The sequence below is a fragment of the Tachypleus tridentatus genome, chromosome 4 (genome assembly GCF_004210375.1).
Source record: "Tachypleus tridentatus isolate NWPU-2018 chromosome 4, ASM421037v1, whole genome shotgun sequence".
In the NCBI taxonomy this organism is placed as follows: Eukaryota; Metazoa; Arthropoda; class Merostomata; order Xiphosura; family Limulidae; genus Tachypleus; species Tachypleus tridentatus.
The window spans coordinates 116,625,743-116,641,842 of record NC_134828.1 but is presented as its reverse complement, the minus strand read 5'-3'; the positions used below and the strand labels follow the sequence as shown (position 1 = coordinate 116,641,842).

At 25.0% G+C, this 16,100-nt stretch overlaps 1 protein-coding gene across 1 annotated transcript in view; it reads left to right on the top strand.

Annotated features, from left to right (window-relative positions):
* LOC143249932 (A disintegrin and metalloproteinase with thrombospondin motifs 6-like) overlaps nt 1-15,346 on the top strand; it is a gene marked incomplete at its 5' end in the record, with an annotated part of 99,817 nt that extends 84,471 nt beyond the window's left edge. The window contains 2 exon segments of the mRNA XM_076500549.1: nt 13,985-14,135; nt 15,047-15,346. Of these exon segments, the coding sequence (XP_076356664.1) occupies nt 13,985-14,135; nt 15,047-15,201 (306 nt within the window). The 3' untranslated portion in view covers nt 15,202-15,346.
* Between the last annotated feature and the right edge of the window lie 754 nt (nt 15,347-16,100).

Sequence of the window (16,100 nt, the reverse complement as noted above, 5' to 3'; positions counted from 1 at the left end):
ACCATCCTATTGATTTATTCGGTATACCGTTAAATATCCATCGTATTCCTTTATTCTGTATACAATTAAATTTATTTATTTTATTCATTTATTCTGTATACAATTAAATAACGACTCTATTGATTTATTCTGTATACAGTTAAATAACCATCCTATTGATTTAGTCTGTGTACAATTAAATAACCATCCTATTGATTTGTACTCTATACAATTAAATAACAACCCTATTGATTTGTACTGTATACAATTATATAATCATTCTATTTATTTATTCTTTATACAGTTAATAACCATCCTATTGCTTTATTCTGTATACAGTTAAATAACCATCCTATTGATTTAGTCGGTATACAGTTAAATAACCATCCTATTGATTTAGTCTGTATACAATGAAATAACCATTCTATTGATTTATTCTGTATACCGTTAAATATCCATCGTATTGCTTTATTCTGCATATAATGAAATAACCATTCTATTGATTTATTCTGAAAACCGTTAAATATCCATCTTATTCCTTTTTTCTGTATACTATTAAATTTATTTATTTTATTGATTTATTGATGTATTCTGTATACAATTAAATTGATTTATCTATTGATTTATTCTGTATACAATTAAATAACGATTCTATTGATTTATTCTGTATATAATTAAATAACCATCCTATTGCTTTATTTTGTATACAGATAAAATAACGATCTTATTGATTTAGTCTGTATACAATTAAATAACTATTCTATTGATTTATTCTGTATACAGTTAAATAACCATCCTATTGCTTTTTTTCTGTATACTGTCAAATAACCATCCTATTGCTTTATTCTGTATACAGTTAAGTATCCATTCTATTTATTTATTCTGTATACAGTAAAATAACCATCCTATTGATTTATTCTGTATACAGTTAAGGAACCATCCTATTGATTTATTCTGTATACAATTAATTAACTATTCTATTGCTTTATTCTGTATACAGTTAAATAACCATCCTATTGCTTTATTCTGTATGGAATTAAATAACCATTCTTTTGATTTTATCTGTATACAGTTAAATAACCATTCCGTTGATTGATTCTGTATACAGTTAAATAACCATTCTATTGATTTATTCTGTATACAATTAAATAATCATGCTATTGATTTAATCTGTATACAGTTAAATAACCATCCTATTGCTTTATTCCGTATACAGTGAAATATATCCATCCTATTGATTTTGTCTGTATACAATTAAATAACCATCCTATTGATTTATTCTGTATACAATTAAGTAACCATTTTATTGTTTTATTTTGTATACAGATAAAATTACCATCTTATTGCTTCATGCTGTATACTATTAAATAACCATCCTATTGATTTCTTCTGTATACAGTTAAATAACCATCCTATTGCTTTATTCTCCATACAGTTAAGTAACCATCCTTTTTCATTATTTTATATACAATTAAATAACCATCCTATTGATTTATTCTGTATACATTTAAATAACCATCCTATTGCTTTATTTTGTATACAGATAAAATAACCATCTTAATGATTTATACTGTATACAATTAAATAACCATCCTATTGATTTATTTTGTATACAGTTAAATAACCATTTTATTGCTTTATTCTGTATACAGTTAAATAAACATTCTATTGATTTATTCTGTATACAATTAAATCACCATCCTATTTCTTTATTCTGTATACAGGTAAATAACCATCCTATTGATTTATTCTGTATACAATGAAATAACCATTCTATTGATTTATTCTCTATACCGTTAAATATCCATCGTATTCCTTTATTCTGTATGCAATTAAAAAACCCTTCTAATGATGTATTCTGTATACAATTAAATTTATGTATTTTATTGATTTATTGATGTATTCTGTATACAATTAAATTGATTTATCTATTGATTTATTCTGTATACAATTAAATAACAATTCTACTGATTTATTCTGTATACAGTTAAATAACCATCCTATTGATTTAGTCTGTATACAACTAAATAACCATCTTATTGATTTATTCTGTATATAATTAAATAACCATCCTATTGCTTTATTTTGTATACAGATAAAATAACCATCTTATTGATTTAGTCTGTATACAATTAAATAACCATCTATTGATTTATTCTGTATACAGTTAAATAACCATCCTATTGCTTTATTCTGTATACAGTTGAATAACCATCCTATTTATTTATTCTGTATACCGTAAAATAACCATTATTGATTTATTCTGTATACAGTTAAGGAACCATCCTATTGATTTATTCTGTATACAATTAATTAACTATTCTATTGCGTTATTCTGTATACAGTTAAATAACCATCCTATTACTTTATTCTGTATGGAATTAAATAATCATTCTTTTGATTTTATCTGTATACAGTTAAATAACCATTCCGTTGATTGATTCTGTGTACAGTTAAATAACCATTCTATTGATTTATTCTGTATACAATTAAATAATCATTCTATTGATTTATTCTGTATACAATTAAATAATCATTCTATTGATTTATTCTCTATACAGTTAAATAACCATCCTATTGCTTTATTTCGTATACAGTGAATTATATCCATCCTATTGATTTAGTCTGTATACAATTAAATAACCATCCTATTGATTTATTCTGTATACAATTAAGTAACCATTTTGTTGCTTTATTTTGTATACAGATAAAATTACCATCTTATTGCTTGATGCAGTATACAATTAAATAACCATCCTATTGATTTATTCTGTATACAGTTAAATAACCATCCTATTGCTTTATTCTGTATAGAGTTAAATAACCATCCTTTTTCATTATTTTATATACAATTAAATAACCATCCTATTGCTTTATTTTGTATACAGATAAAATAACCATTATTGATTTATACTGTATACAATTAAATAACCATCCTATTGATTTATTTTGTATACAGTTAAATAACCATTTTATTGCTTTATTCTGTATACAGTTAAATAACCATTCTATTGATTTATTCTGTATACAATTAAATCACCATCCTATTTCTTTATTCGGTATACAGGTAAATAACCATCCTATTGATTTATTCTGTATACAGTTAAATAACCATCCTATTTATTTATTTTGTGTACAATTAAATAACTATTCTATTGCTTCATTCTGTATACAGTTAAATAACCATTCTATTGATTTATTCTTTATACAGTTAAATAACCATTCTACCGTTGTTTTCTGTATACAATTAAGTAATCATTCTACTGCTTTATTCTGTATACAGTTAAATAACCATCCTATTGCTTTATTCTGTATAGTATTAAATAACTATTCTATTGATTTATTCTGTATACAGTTAAATAACCATCCCATTGATTTAGTCTGTATACAGTTAAATAACCATCCTATTGATTTAATCATTATACAATTATATAACCATCCTATTGATTTGTACTGTATACAATTAAATAACCATCCTATTGATTTGTACTGTATACAATTAAATAACCATCCTATTGATTTATTCTTTTTATAGTTAAATAACAATTCTATTTATTTATTCTGAATACAGTTAAATAACCATCCTATTGATTTAATCTGTGTACAGTTAAATAACCATTCTATTGATTTATTCTGTATAATTTAAATATCCATCGTAATCCTTTATTCTGTATACAATTAAATTTATTTATTTTATTGATTTATTGATGTATTCTGTATACAATTAAATTGATTTATCTATTGATTTATTCTGTATACAATTAAATAACGATTCTATTGATTTATTCTGTACACAGTTAAATAACCATCCTATTGATTTAGTCTGTGTACAATTAAATAACCATCCTATTGATTTATTCTGTATACAATTAAATAACCATCCTATTGATTTGTACTGTATACAATTAAATAACCATCCTATTGATTTGTACTGTATACAATTAAATAATCATTCTATTTATTTATTCTTTATACAGTTAATAACCATCCTATTGCTTTATTCTGTATACAGTTAAATAACCATCCTATTGACTTAGTCTGTATACAATTAAATAACCATCCTATTGATTTGTACTGTTTACAATTAAATAACCATCCTATTGATTTATTCTGTATACAGTTAAATAACCATCATATTGATTTAGTCTGTGTACAATTAAATAACCATCTTATTGATTTATTCTGTATATAATTAAATAACCATCCTATTGCTTTATTTTGTATACAGTTAAATAACCATTCTATTGCTTTATTCTGTATACTGTTAAATAACCATTCTATTGCTCTATTCTGTATACTGTTAAATAACCATTCTATTGCTTTATTCTGTATACTGTTAAATAACCATCCTATTGCTTTATTCTGTATACAGTTAAGTGTCCATTCTATTTATTTATTCTGTATACAGTTAAATAACCATCCTTTTTCATTATTTTATATACAATTAAATAACCATCTTATTGATTTATTCTGTATATAATTAAATAACCATCCTATTCCTTTATTTTGTATACAGATAAAATAACCATCTTTTTGAGTTAATCTGTATACAATTAAATAACCATCCTATTGATTTATTTTGTATAGAGTTAAATAACCATTTTATTGCTTTATTCTGTATACAGTTAAATAACCATTCTATTGATTTATTCTGTATACAATTAAATCATCATTCTATTTCTTTATTCTGTATACAGGTAAAAAACCATCCTATTGATTTATTCTGTATACAGTTAAATAACCATCCTATTTATTTATTTTGTATACAATTAAATAACTATTCTATTGCTTCATTCTGTATACAATGAAAGAACCATTCTGTTGATTTATTCGGTATACCGTTAAATATCCATCGTATTCCTTTATTCTGTATACAATTAAATTTATTTATTTTATTCATTTATTCTGTATACAATTAAATAACGACTCTATTGATTTATTCTGTATACAGTTAAATAACCATCCTATTGATTTAGTCTGTGTACAATTAAATAACCATCCTATTGATTTATTCTGTATACAATTAAATAACCATCCTATTGATTTGTACTCTATACAATTAAATAACAACCCTATTGATTTGTACTGTATACAATTAAATAATCATTCTATTTATTTATTCTTTATACAGTTAATAACCATCCTATTGCTTTATTCTGTATACAGTTAAATAACCATCCTATTGATTTAGTCGGTATACAGTTAAATAACCATCCTATTGATTTAGTCTGTATACAATGAAATAACCATTCTATTGATTTATTCTGTATACCGTTAAATATCCATCGTATTGCTTTTATTCTGCATATAATGAAATAACCATTCTATTGATTTATTCTGAAAACCGTTAAATATCCATCTTATTCGTTTATTCTGTATACTATTAAATTTATTTATTTTATTGATTTATTGATGTATTCTGTATACAATTAAATAACGATTCTATTGATTTATTCTGTATATAATTAAATAACCATCCTATTGCTTTATTTTGTATACAGATAAAATAACCATCTTATTGATTTAGTCTGTATACAATTAAATAACTATTCTATTGATTTATTCTGTATACAGTTAAATAACCATCCTATTGCTTTTTTCTGTATACTGTCAAATAACCATCCTATTGCTTTATTCTGTATACAGTTAAGTATCCATTCTATTTATTTATTCTGTATACAGTAAAATAACCATCCTATTGATTTATTCTGTATACAGTTAAGGAACCATCCTATTGATTTATTCTGTATACAATTAATTAACTATTCTATTGCTTTATTCTGTATACAGTTAAATAACCATCCTATTGCTTTATTCTGTATGGAATTAAATAATCATTCTTTTGATTTTATCTGTATACAGTTAAATAACCATTCCGTTGATTGATTCTGTATACAGTTAAATAACCATTCTATTGATTTATTCTGTATACAATTAAATAATCATGCTATTGATTTAATCTGTATACAGTTAAATAACCATCCTATTGCTTTATTCCGTATACAGTGAAATATATCCATCCTATTGATTTTGTCTGTATACAATTAAATAACCATCCTATTGATTTATTCTGTATACAATTAAGTAACCATTTTATTGTTTTATTTTGTATACAGATAAAATTACCATCTTATTGCTTGATGCTGTATACAATTAAATAACCATCCTATTGATTTCTTCTGTATACAGTTAAATAACCATCCTATTGCTTTATTCTCCATACAGTTAAGTAACCATCCTTTTTCATTATTTTATATACAATTAAATAACCATCCTATTGATTTATTCTGTATACATTTAAATAACCATCCTATTGCTTTATTTTGTATACAGATAAAATAACCATCTTAATGATTTATACTGTATACAATTAAATAACCATCCTATTGATTTATTTTGTATACAGTTAAATAACCATTTTATTGCTTTATTCTGTATACAGTTAAATAAACATTCTATTGATTTATTCTGTATACAATTAAATCACCATCCTATTTCTTTATTCTGTATACAGGTAAATAACCATCCTATTGATTTATTCTGTATACAATGAAATAACCATTCTATTGATTTATTCTCTATACCGTTAAATATCCATCGTATTCCTTTAATCTGTATGCAATTAAAAAACCCTTCTAATGATGTATTCTGTATACAATTAAATTTATGTATTTTATTGATTTATTGATGTATTCTGTATATAATTAAATTGATTTATCTATTGATTTATTCTGTATACAATTAAATAACAATTCTACTGATTTATTCTGTATACAGTTAAATAACCATCCTATTGATTTAGTCTGTATACAACTAAATAACCATCTTATTGATTTATTCTGTATATAATTAAATAACCATCCTATTGCTTTATTTTGTATACAGATAAAATAACCATCTTATTGATTTAGTCTGTATACAATTAAATAACCATCTATTGATTTATTCTGTATACAGTTAAATAACCATCCTATTGCTTTATTCTGTATACAGTTGAATGACCATCCTATTTATTTATTCTGTATACCGTAAAATAACCATTATTGATTTATTCTGTATACAGTTAAGGAACCATCCTATTGATTTATTCTGTATACAATTAATTAACTATTCTATTGCGTTATTCTGTATACAGTTAAATAACCATCCTATTGCTTTATTCTGTATAGAGTTAAATAACCATCCTTTTTCATTATTTTATATACAATTAAATAACCATCCTATTGCTTTATTTTGTATACAGATAAAATAACCATTATTGATTTATACTGTATACAATTAAATAACCATCCTATTGATTTATTTTGTATACAGTTAAATAGCCATTTTATTGCTTTATTCTGTATACAGTTAAATAACCATTCTATTGATTTATTCTGTATACAATTAAATCACCATCCTATTTCTTTATTCGGTATACAGGTAAATAACCATCCTATTGATTTATTCTGTATACAGTTAAATAACCATCCTATTTATTTATTTTGTGTACAATTAAATAACTATTCTATTGCTTCATTCTGTATACAGTTAAATAACCATTCTATTGATTTATTCTTTATACAGTTAAATAACCATTCTACCGTTGTTTTCTGTATACAATTAAGTAATCATTCTACTGCTTTATTCTGTATACAGTTAAATAACCATCCTATTGCTTTATTCTGTATAGTATTAAATAACTATTCTATTGATTTATTCTGTATACAGTTAAATAACCATCCCATTGATTTAATCATTATACAATTATATAACCATCCTATTGATTTGTACTGTATACAATTAAATAACCATCCTATTGATTTGTACTGTATACAATTAAATAACCATCCTATTGATTTGTACTGTATACAATTAAATAACCATCCTATTGATTTATTCTTTTTATAGTTAAATAACAATTCTATTTATTTATTCTGAATACAGTTAAATAACCATCCAATTGATTTAATCTGTGTACAGTTAAATAACCATTCTATTGATTTATTCTGTATAATTTAAATATCCATCGTAATCCTTTATTCTGTATACAATTAAATTTATTTATTTTATTGATTTATTGATGTATTCTGTATACAATTAAATTGATTTATCTATTGATTTATTCTGTATACAATTAAATAACGATTCTATTGATTTATTCTGTACACAGTTAAATAACCATCCTATTGATTTAGTCTGTGTACAATTAAATAACCATCCTATTGATTTATTCTGTATACAATTAAATAACCATCCTATTGATTTGTACTGTATACAATTAAATAACCATCCTATTGTTTTGTACTGTTTACAATTAAATAACCATCCTATTGATTTATTCTGTATACAGTTAAATAACCATCATATTGATTTAGTCTGTGTACAATTAAATAACCATCTTATTGATTTATTCTGTATATAATTAAATAACCATCCTATTGCTTTATTTTGTATACAGATAAAATAACCATCTTATTGATTTAATCTGTATACAATTAAATAACCATCCTATTGATTTATTTTGTATAGAGTTAAATAACCATTTTATTGCTTTATTCTGTATACAGTTAAATAACCATTCTATTGATTTATTCTGTATACAATTAAATCATCATTCTATTTCTTTATTCTGTATACAGGTAAAAAACCATCCTATTGATTTATTCTGTTTCCAGTTAAATAACCATCCTGTTTATTTATTTTGTATACAATTAAATAACTATTCTATTGCTTCATTCTGTATACAATGAAAGAACCATTCTGTTGATTTATTCGGTATACCGTTAAATATCCATCGTATTCCTTTATTCTGTATACAATTAAATTTATTTATTTTATTCATTTATTCTGTATACAATTAAATAACGACTCTATTGATTTATTCTGTATACAGTTAAATTACCATCCTATTGATTTAGTCTGTGTACAATTAAATAACCATCCTATTGATTTATTCTGTATACAATTAAATAACCATCCTATTGATTTGTACTCTATACAATTAAATAACAACCCTATTGATTTGTACTGTATACAATTAAATAATCATTCTATTTATTTATTCTTTATACAGTTAATAACCATTTTATTGCTTTATTCTGTATACAGTTAAATAACCATCCTATTGATTTAGTCGGTATACAGTTAAATAACCATCCTATTGATTTAGTCTGTATACAATGAAATAACCATTCTATTGATTTATTCTGTATACCGTTAAATATCCATCGTATTGCTTTATTCTGCATATTATGAAATAACCATTCTATTGATTTATTCTGAAAACCGTTAAATATCCATCTGATTCCTTTATTCTGTATACTATTAAATTTATTTATTTTATTGATTTATTGATGTATTCTGTATACAATTAAATTGATTTATCTATTGATTTATTCTGTATACAATTAAATAACGATTCTATTGATTTATTCTGTATATAATTAAATAACCATCCTATTGCTTTATTTTGTATACAGATAAAATAACCATCTTATTGATTTAGTCTGTATACAATTAAATAACTATTCTATTGATTTATTCTGTATACAGTTAAATAACCATCCTATTGCTTTTTTCTGTATACTGTCAAATAACCATCCTATTGCTTTATTATGTATACAGTTAAGTATCCATTCTATTTATTTATTCTGTATACAGTAAAATAACCATCCTATTGATTTATTCTGTATACAGTTAAGGAACCATCCTATTGATTTATTCTGTATACAATTAATTAACTATTCTATTGCTTTATTCTGTATACAGTTAAATAACCATCCTATTGCTTTATTCTGTATGGAATTAAATAATCATTCTTTTGATTTTATCTGTATACAGTTAAATAACCATTCCGTTGATTGATTCTGTATACAGTTAAATAACCATTCTATTGATTTATTCTGTATACAATTAAATAATCATGCTATTGATTTAATCTGTATACAGTTAAATAACCATCCTATTGCTTTATTCCGTATACAGTGAAATATATCCATCCTATTGATTTTGTCTGTATACAATTAAATAACCATCCTATTGATTTATTCTGTATACAATTAAGTAACCATTTTATTGTTTTATTTTGTATACAGATAAAATTACCATCTTATTGCTTGATGCTGTATACAATTAAATAACCATCCTATTGATTTCTTCTGTATACAGTTAAATAACCATCCTATTGCTTTATTCTCCATACAGTTAAGTAACCATCCTTTTCATTATTTTATATACAATTAAATAACCATCCTATTGATTTATTCTGTATACATTTAAATAACCATCCTATTGCTTTATTTTGTATACAGATAAAATAACCATCTTAATGATTTATACTGTATACAATTAAATAACCATCCTATTGATTTATTTTGTATACAGTTAAATAACCATTTTATTGCTTTATTCTGTATACAGTTAAATAAACATTCTATTGATTTATTCTGTATACAATTAAATCACCATACTATTTCTTTATTCTGTATACAGGTAAATAACCATCCTATTGATTTATTCTGTATACAATGAAATAACCATTCTATTGATTTATTCTCTATACCGTTAAATATCCATCGTATTCCTTTATTCTGTATGCAATTAAAAACCCTTCTAATGATGTATTCTGTATACAATTAAATTTATGTATTTTATTGATTTATTGATGTATTCTGTATACAATTAAATTGATTTATCTATTGATTTATTCTGTATACAATTAAATAACAATTCTACTGATTTATTCTGTATACAGTTAAATAACCATCCTATTGATTTAGTCTGTATACAACTAAATAACCATCTTATTGATTTATTCTGTATATAATTAAATAACCATCCTATTGCTTTATTTTGTATACAGATAAAATAACCATCTTATTGATTTAGTCTGTATACAATTAAATAACCATCTATTGATTTATTCTGTATACAGTTAAATAACCATCCTATTGCTTTATTCTGTATACAGTTGAATGACCATCCTATTTATTTATTCTGTATACCGTAAAATAACCATTATTGATTTATTCTGTATACAGTTAAGGAACCATCCTATTGATTTATTCTGTATACAATTAATTAACTATTCTATTGCGTTATTCTGTATACAGTTAAATAACCATCCTATTGCTTTATTCTGTATGGAATTAAATAATCATTCTTTTGATTTTATCTGTATACAGTTAAATAACCATTCCGTTGATTGATTCTGTGTACAGTTAAATAACCATTCTATTGATTTATTCTGTATACAATTAAATAATCATTCTATTGATTTATTCTCTATACAGTTAAATAACCATCCTATTGCTTTATTTCGTATACAGTGAATTATATCCATCCTATTGATTTAGTCTGTATACAATTAAATAACCATCCTATTGATTTATTCTGTATACAATTAAGTAACCATTTTGTTGCTTTATTTTGTATACAGATAAAATTACCATCTTATTGCTTGATGCAGTATACAATTAAATAACCATCCTATTGATTTATTCTGTATACAGTTAAATAACCATCCTATTGCTTTATTCTGTATAGAGTTAAATAACCATCCTTTTTCATTATTTTATATACAATTAAATAACCATCCTATTGCTTTATTTTGTATACAGATAAAATAACCATTATTGATTTATACTGTATACAATTAAATAACCATCCTATTGATTTATTTTGTATACAGTTAAATAACCATTTTATTGCTTTATTCTGTATACAGTTAAATAACCATTCTATTGATTTATTCTGTATACAATTAAATCACCATCCTATTTCTTTATTCGGTATACAGGTAAATAACCATCCTATTGATTTATTCTGTATACAGTTAAATAACCATCCTATTTATTTATTTTGTGTACAATTAAATAACTATTCTATTGCTTCATTCTGTATACAGTTAAATAACCATTCTATTGATTTATTCTTTATACAGTTAAATAACCATTCTACCGTTGTTTTCTGTATACAATTAAGTAATCATTCTACTGCTTTATTCTGTATACAGTTAAATAACCATCCTATTGCTTTATTCTGTATAGTATTAAATAACTATTCTATTGATTTATTCTGTATACAGTTAAATAACCATCCCATTGATTTAGTCTGTATACAGTTAAATAACCATCCTATTGATTTAATCATTATACAATTATATAACCATCCTATTGATTTGTACTGTATACAATTAAATAACCATCCTATTGATTTGTACTGTATACAATTAAATAACCATCCTATTGATTTATTCTTTTTATAGTTAAATAACAATTCTATTTATTTATTCTGAATACAGTTAAATAACCATCCTATTGATTTAATCTGTGTACAGTTAAATAACCATTCTATTGATTTATTCTGTATAATTTAAATATCCATCTTTTTTCTTTATTCTGTATACAACTAAATAACCATTCTATTGATTTATTCTTATACAATTAAATAACCATTCTTTTGATTTATTCTGTATACAATTAAATAACCATCCTATTGATTTATTCTGTATACTGTTAAATAACCATCCTATTGATTTATTCTGTATAGAATTAAATAACCATTCTATTGATTTTGTCTGGATACAGTTAAATAACCATGTTAATAATAATCTCTTTTCTTGCATCAACAGATTAAGAAGAAGCACCATGTATTGTTTTTTTTATTCTTTAAGAGTTATGAAGAAGATTTTAATTATATGTGCTGTTAAATTATTATAATTTAATTTTATGCTCAGTAAATATTAAGTCCGTCTATTTTTATGATTGACGTGAAGTACTTAAATTTTAAAAACAGACAAAGGCAGTTTCATAAACTTATATATTTTATTATAGATGTTGAAATTGCAAGAGTGGTGAATGTAGAATTCTCATACCAGAGAAATTTAAACTACGTTCATTTATTTAGTCTGCTAGAATGAAGTAAAAATGATAACCATATTAAATATTCCATTACTCGAATCAAGAATCATTTTCTTTTTATAAAACAGTTTATTATCAGTAATTAGTTTCATGTAATTTCAATGACACAACATTTGTTCAAAACATTTATCTATCCATCAGTAGTTTCTGTTAGTTGTATTAATTTAAAAAGATGATACAATCTCACAATTGAAAACATAAATTTTGTTGTTATAAATATTTACTCTTTAGTATTTTTAGTTAACACATGTATGGCCAAGTTATTAGGGCGCTTGGTTATTAATCTGAGGGTGGTGGGCTCGAATCGCTTTCCCACAAAACATGCTCGTTTGTTTCAACCGTGGGAATGCTATGTACGACGGTAGCCCTCGTGTAGTTTAGCACTGTAATTTGAAACAAACAGGTAACACATGTATCCCTTTGTTAATGAATAAAGTCTCTAAGTAATTTCTTTATTTAAAATATTTCAAGAAGAAAAGTACAGTCCATCCGCAGTATCACGTGCTTTCAGTATTAAAACTACAGTCCATCCACAGTATCACGTGCTTTTAGTATTCAAACTACAGTCCATTCGCAGTATCACGTGCTTTCAGTATTCAAACTACAGTCCATCCACAGTATCACGTGCTTTCAGTATTCAAACTACAGTCCATCTGCAGCATCACGTGCTTTTAGTATTAAAACTAGTCCATCTACAGTATCACGTGCTTTCAGTATTAACACTACAGTCCATCCACAGTATCACGTGCTTTTAGTATTAAAACTACAGTCCATCCACAGTATCACGTGCTTTCAGTATTAAAACTCCAGTCCATCCACAGTATCACGTGCTTTCAGTATTAAAACTACAGTCCATCCACAGTATCACGTGCTTTCAGTATTAAAATTACAGTCCATCCACAGTATCACGTGCTTTCAATAGTAAAACTTTCTCATACTGTTATTTTGATATCAAAAATATCATCAAATGTTTCTCGAGGGGTATCAGGTGGTGTTATAAAAGGTATCAGGTGGTGTTATAAAGGGTATAATGTATAATGTGGTGTTATAAAATTTGGGTTAACCCTTCTAAACAACAAAATTTTTTTCTGTTATATCTTCAGTGTTCTGTTACTTGCGGTCGAGGTTACCAAGTCCGCCATGTTTATTGTGAGAACCAAAAAACTTCAGAAGAAACACAAACGTGTTCATTGGAGACAAAACCTAAACACTGGAGAAACTGTGACTTACCTGAATGTATTCAGCGTTTCTCAGGTAATGAAGTGTATTAATTAATTTGTAACACAGTTTAATGAGCGTATTAATGAACTTATAACACAATTTAACGAAGTTCGTTACTGAACCTGTAACACAGTTTAATGAAGTGTACTAATAAACGTATATTACAGTTGCTTGAATTGTATTACTGAACTTATAACACAGTTTAATGAAGTGTACTAATAAACTTATATCATAGTTGCTTGATATGTGATATCAAAATCTTTATATTTGTGTTTAGCGTGCAAGGGATATTACTTAAAAAAATATATTCTAGTGGTAAATTGAAAATAATTAGCGATTAATTCATTTTAAGTTTCTCTGCTTAAATATCTTCGAGAATATTATTTAAATAATTAGAATGTCTTTAGAAAATAATTGCTATTAATACATGCTACCTGTTATACGCTTTGGTAATTTTAAATGTGCATGGATTACGTGTTAAATGTGCATATATTACATGTTAAATGTGTATGGAATTTATATTAAATGTGCATGAATTACATGTTAAATATGCATGAATTACATGTTAAATATGCATGAATTACAGGCTAAATATGCATGAATTACATGTTACATGTGCATGGATTTTATGTTAAGTATGCATGAATTACATGTTAAATATGCATGAATTACATGTTAAATATACATGGATTACATGTTAAATATGCATGAATTACGTGTTAAGTATGCATGAATTCTATGTTACATGTGCATAGATTATATGTTAAGTATGCATGAATTAGATGTTAAATGCGCATGAATTACATGTTAAATATGCATGAATTATACGTTAAATGTTCGTGAATTACAGGTTAAATATGCATGATTTACATGTTAAACGTGCATGGATTATATGTTAAATGTAATCGGTGAAAAATACAAATATTAATCTCAATATAATTTAGGTTTGACTCGCTGCGAAAACCACTTGGACAGCGCTCTCTGTTGGGGACTTCGTCATCAGTGTAGAAAATGGCGTGTGTGGATGAGATGCTGTGGAACTTGTAGAAATGAACATCGTAGAACTAGTCAGGTTGGTAGACAGAATAGAAGAGGATAGAAAGACAGTTTTAGAGACGGAATAGAAGAGGAAAGACAGATTGTTTTTCTGGATATGACAGAAGCAATGTTTTTCAAATGACTCAGAATCTTCGACGAAACGTGTCAGTATTTGGACCAAGCCAAAATGGCGGATATATCGGACTGTTTCAGATACATTTAAACATATGTACCTCATAAATCAGAATGAAAGTGTCAATATACAGTAGAATACGTTTCAGTGATATATGTATTGAAGTTAATTTAGTGCCTTTAGTTAAAATACGCAGAATAATATGAAATGTTGTTATATTCTCACTATGTACTAAACAAAATATTCAAGTGTACTGTTAGTAATTAATAACAGATTTATCAGGTAATAAACTTTTAAATACATGGAATACAATGGTATGTCTTTCTATTCTCATCTTACCAGTCTGCTTGCATAAAAACTTACTGAAGATCGTATATGTAGCAGTAAACTTAACATCAGCGTTGGTTATAACAGTTCTTTCTAAGTTATATTTATTATAACTTCCTATTTATCACTAAATATAGAGTTTTTACAGCACACGTCTCATTTCAAACATGGTTTATTAATGATATAAACAATAATAACTTAAGCTTTATTTTCAATACGTTTATAATTCTAACAACAGCTTTATGCAAACATAATATCGCACAGCACGAGTTACCTGTGGTTTATTTCAATTTAACAATGAACACTTAAACAGTAAGGAAATGCAAACAGTTTAAAACCTACATTTTCTGTTTTATTTTAAACACACAGGTACAGAGATATTAATTAGCTAATTATTTGAACATCATACTTAACTTATCATATTTAATATACAAAATATAAGTTTAAATACACTCAGTCGTTAAGTTATTGTACAATAGCTCAACGGAGATTAGACAGCT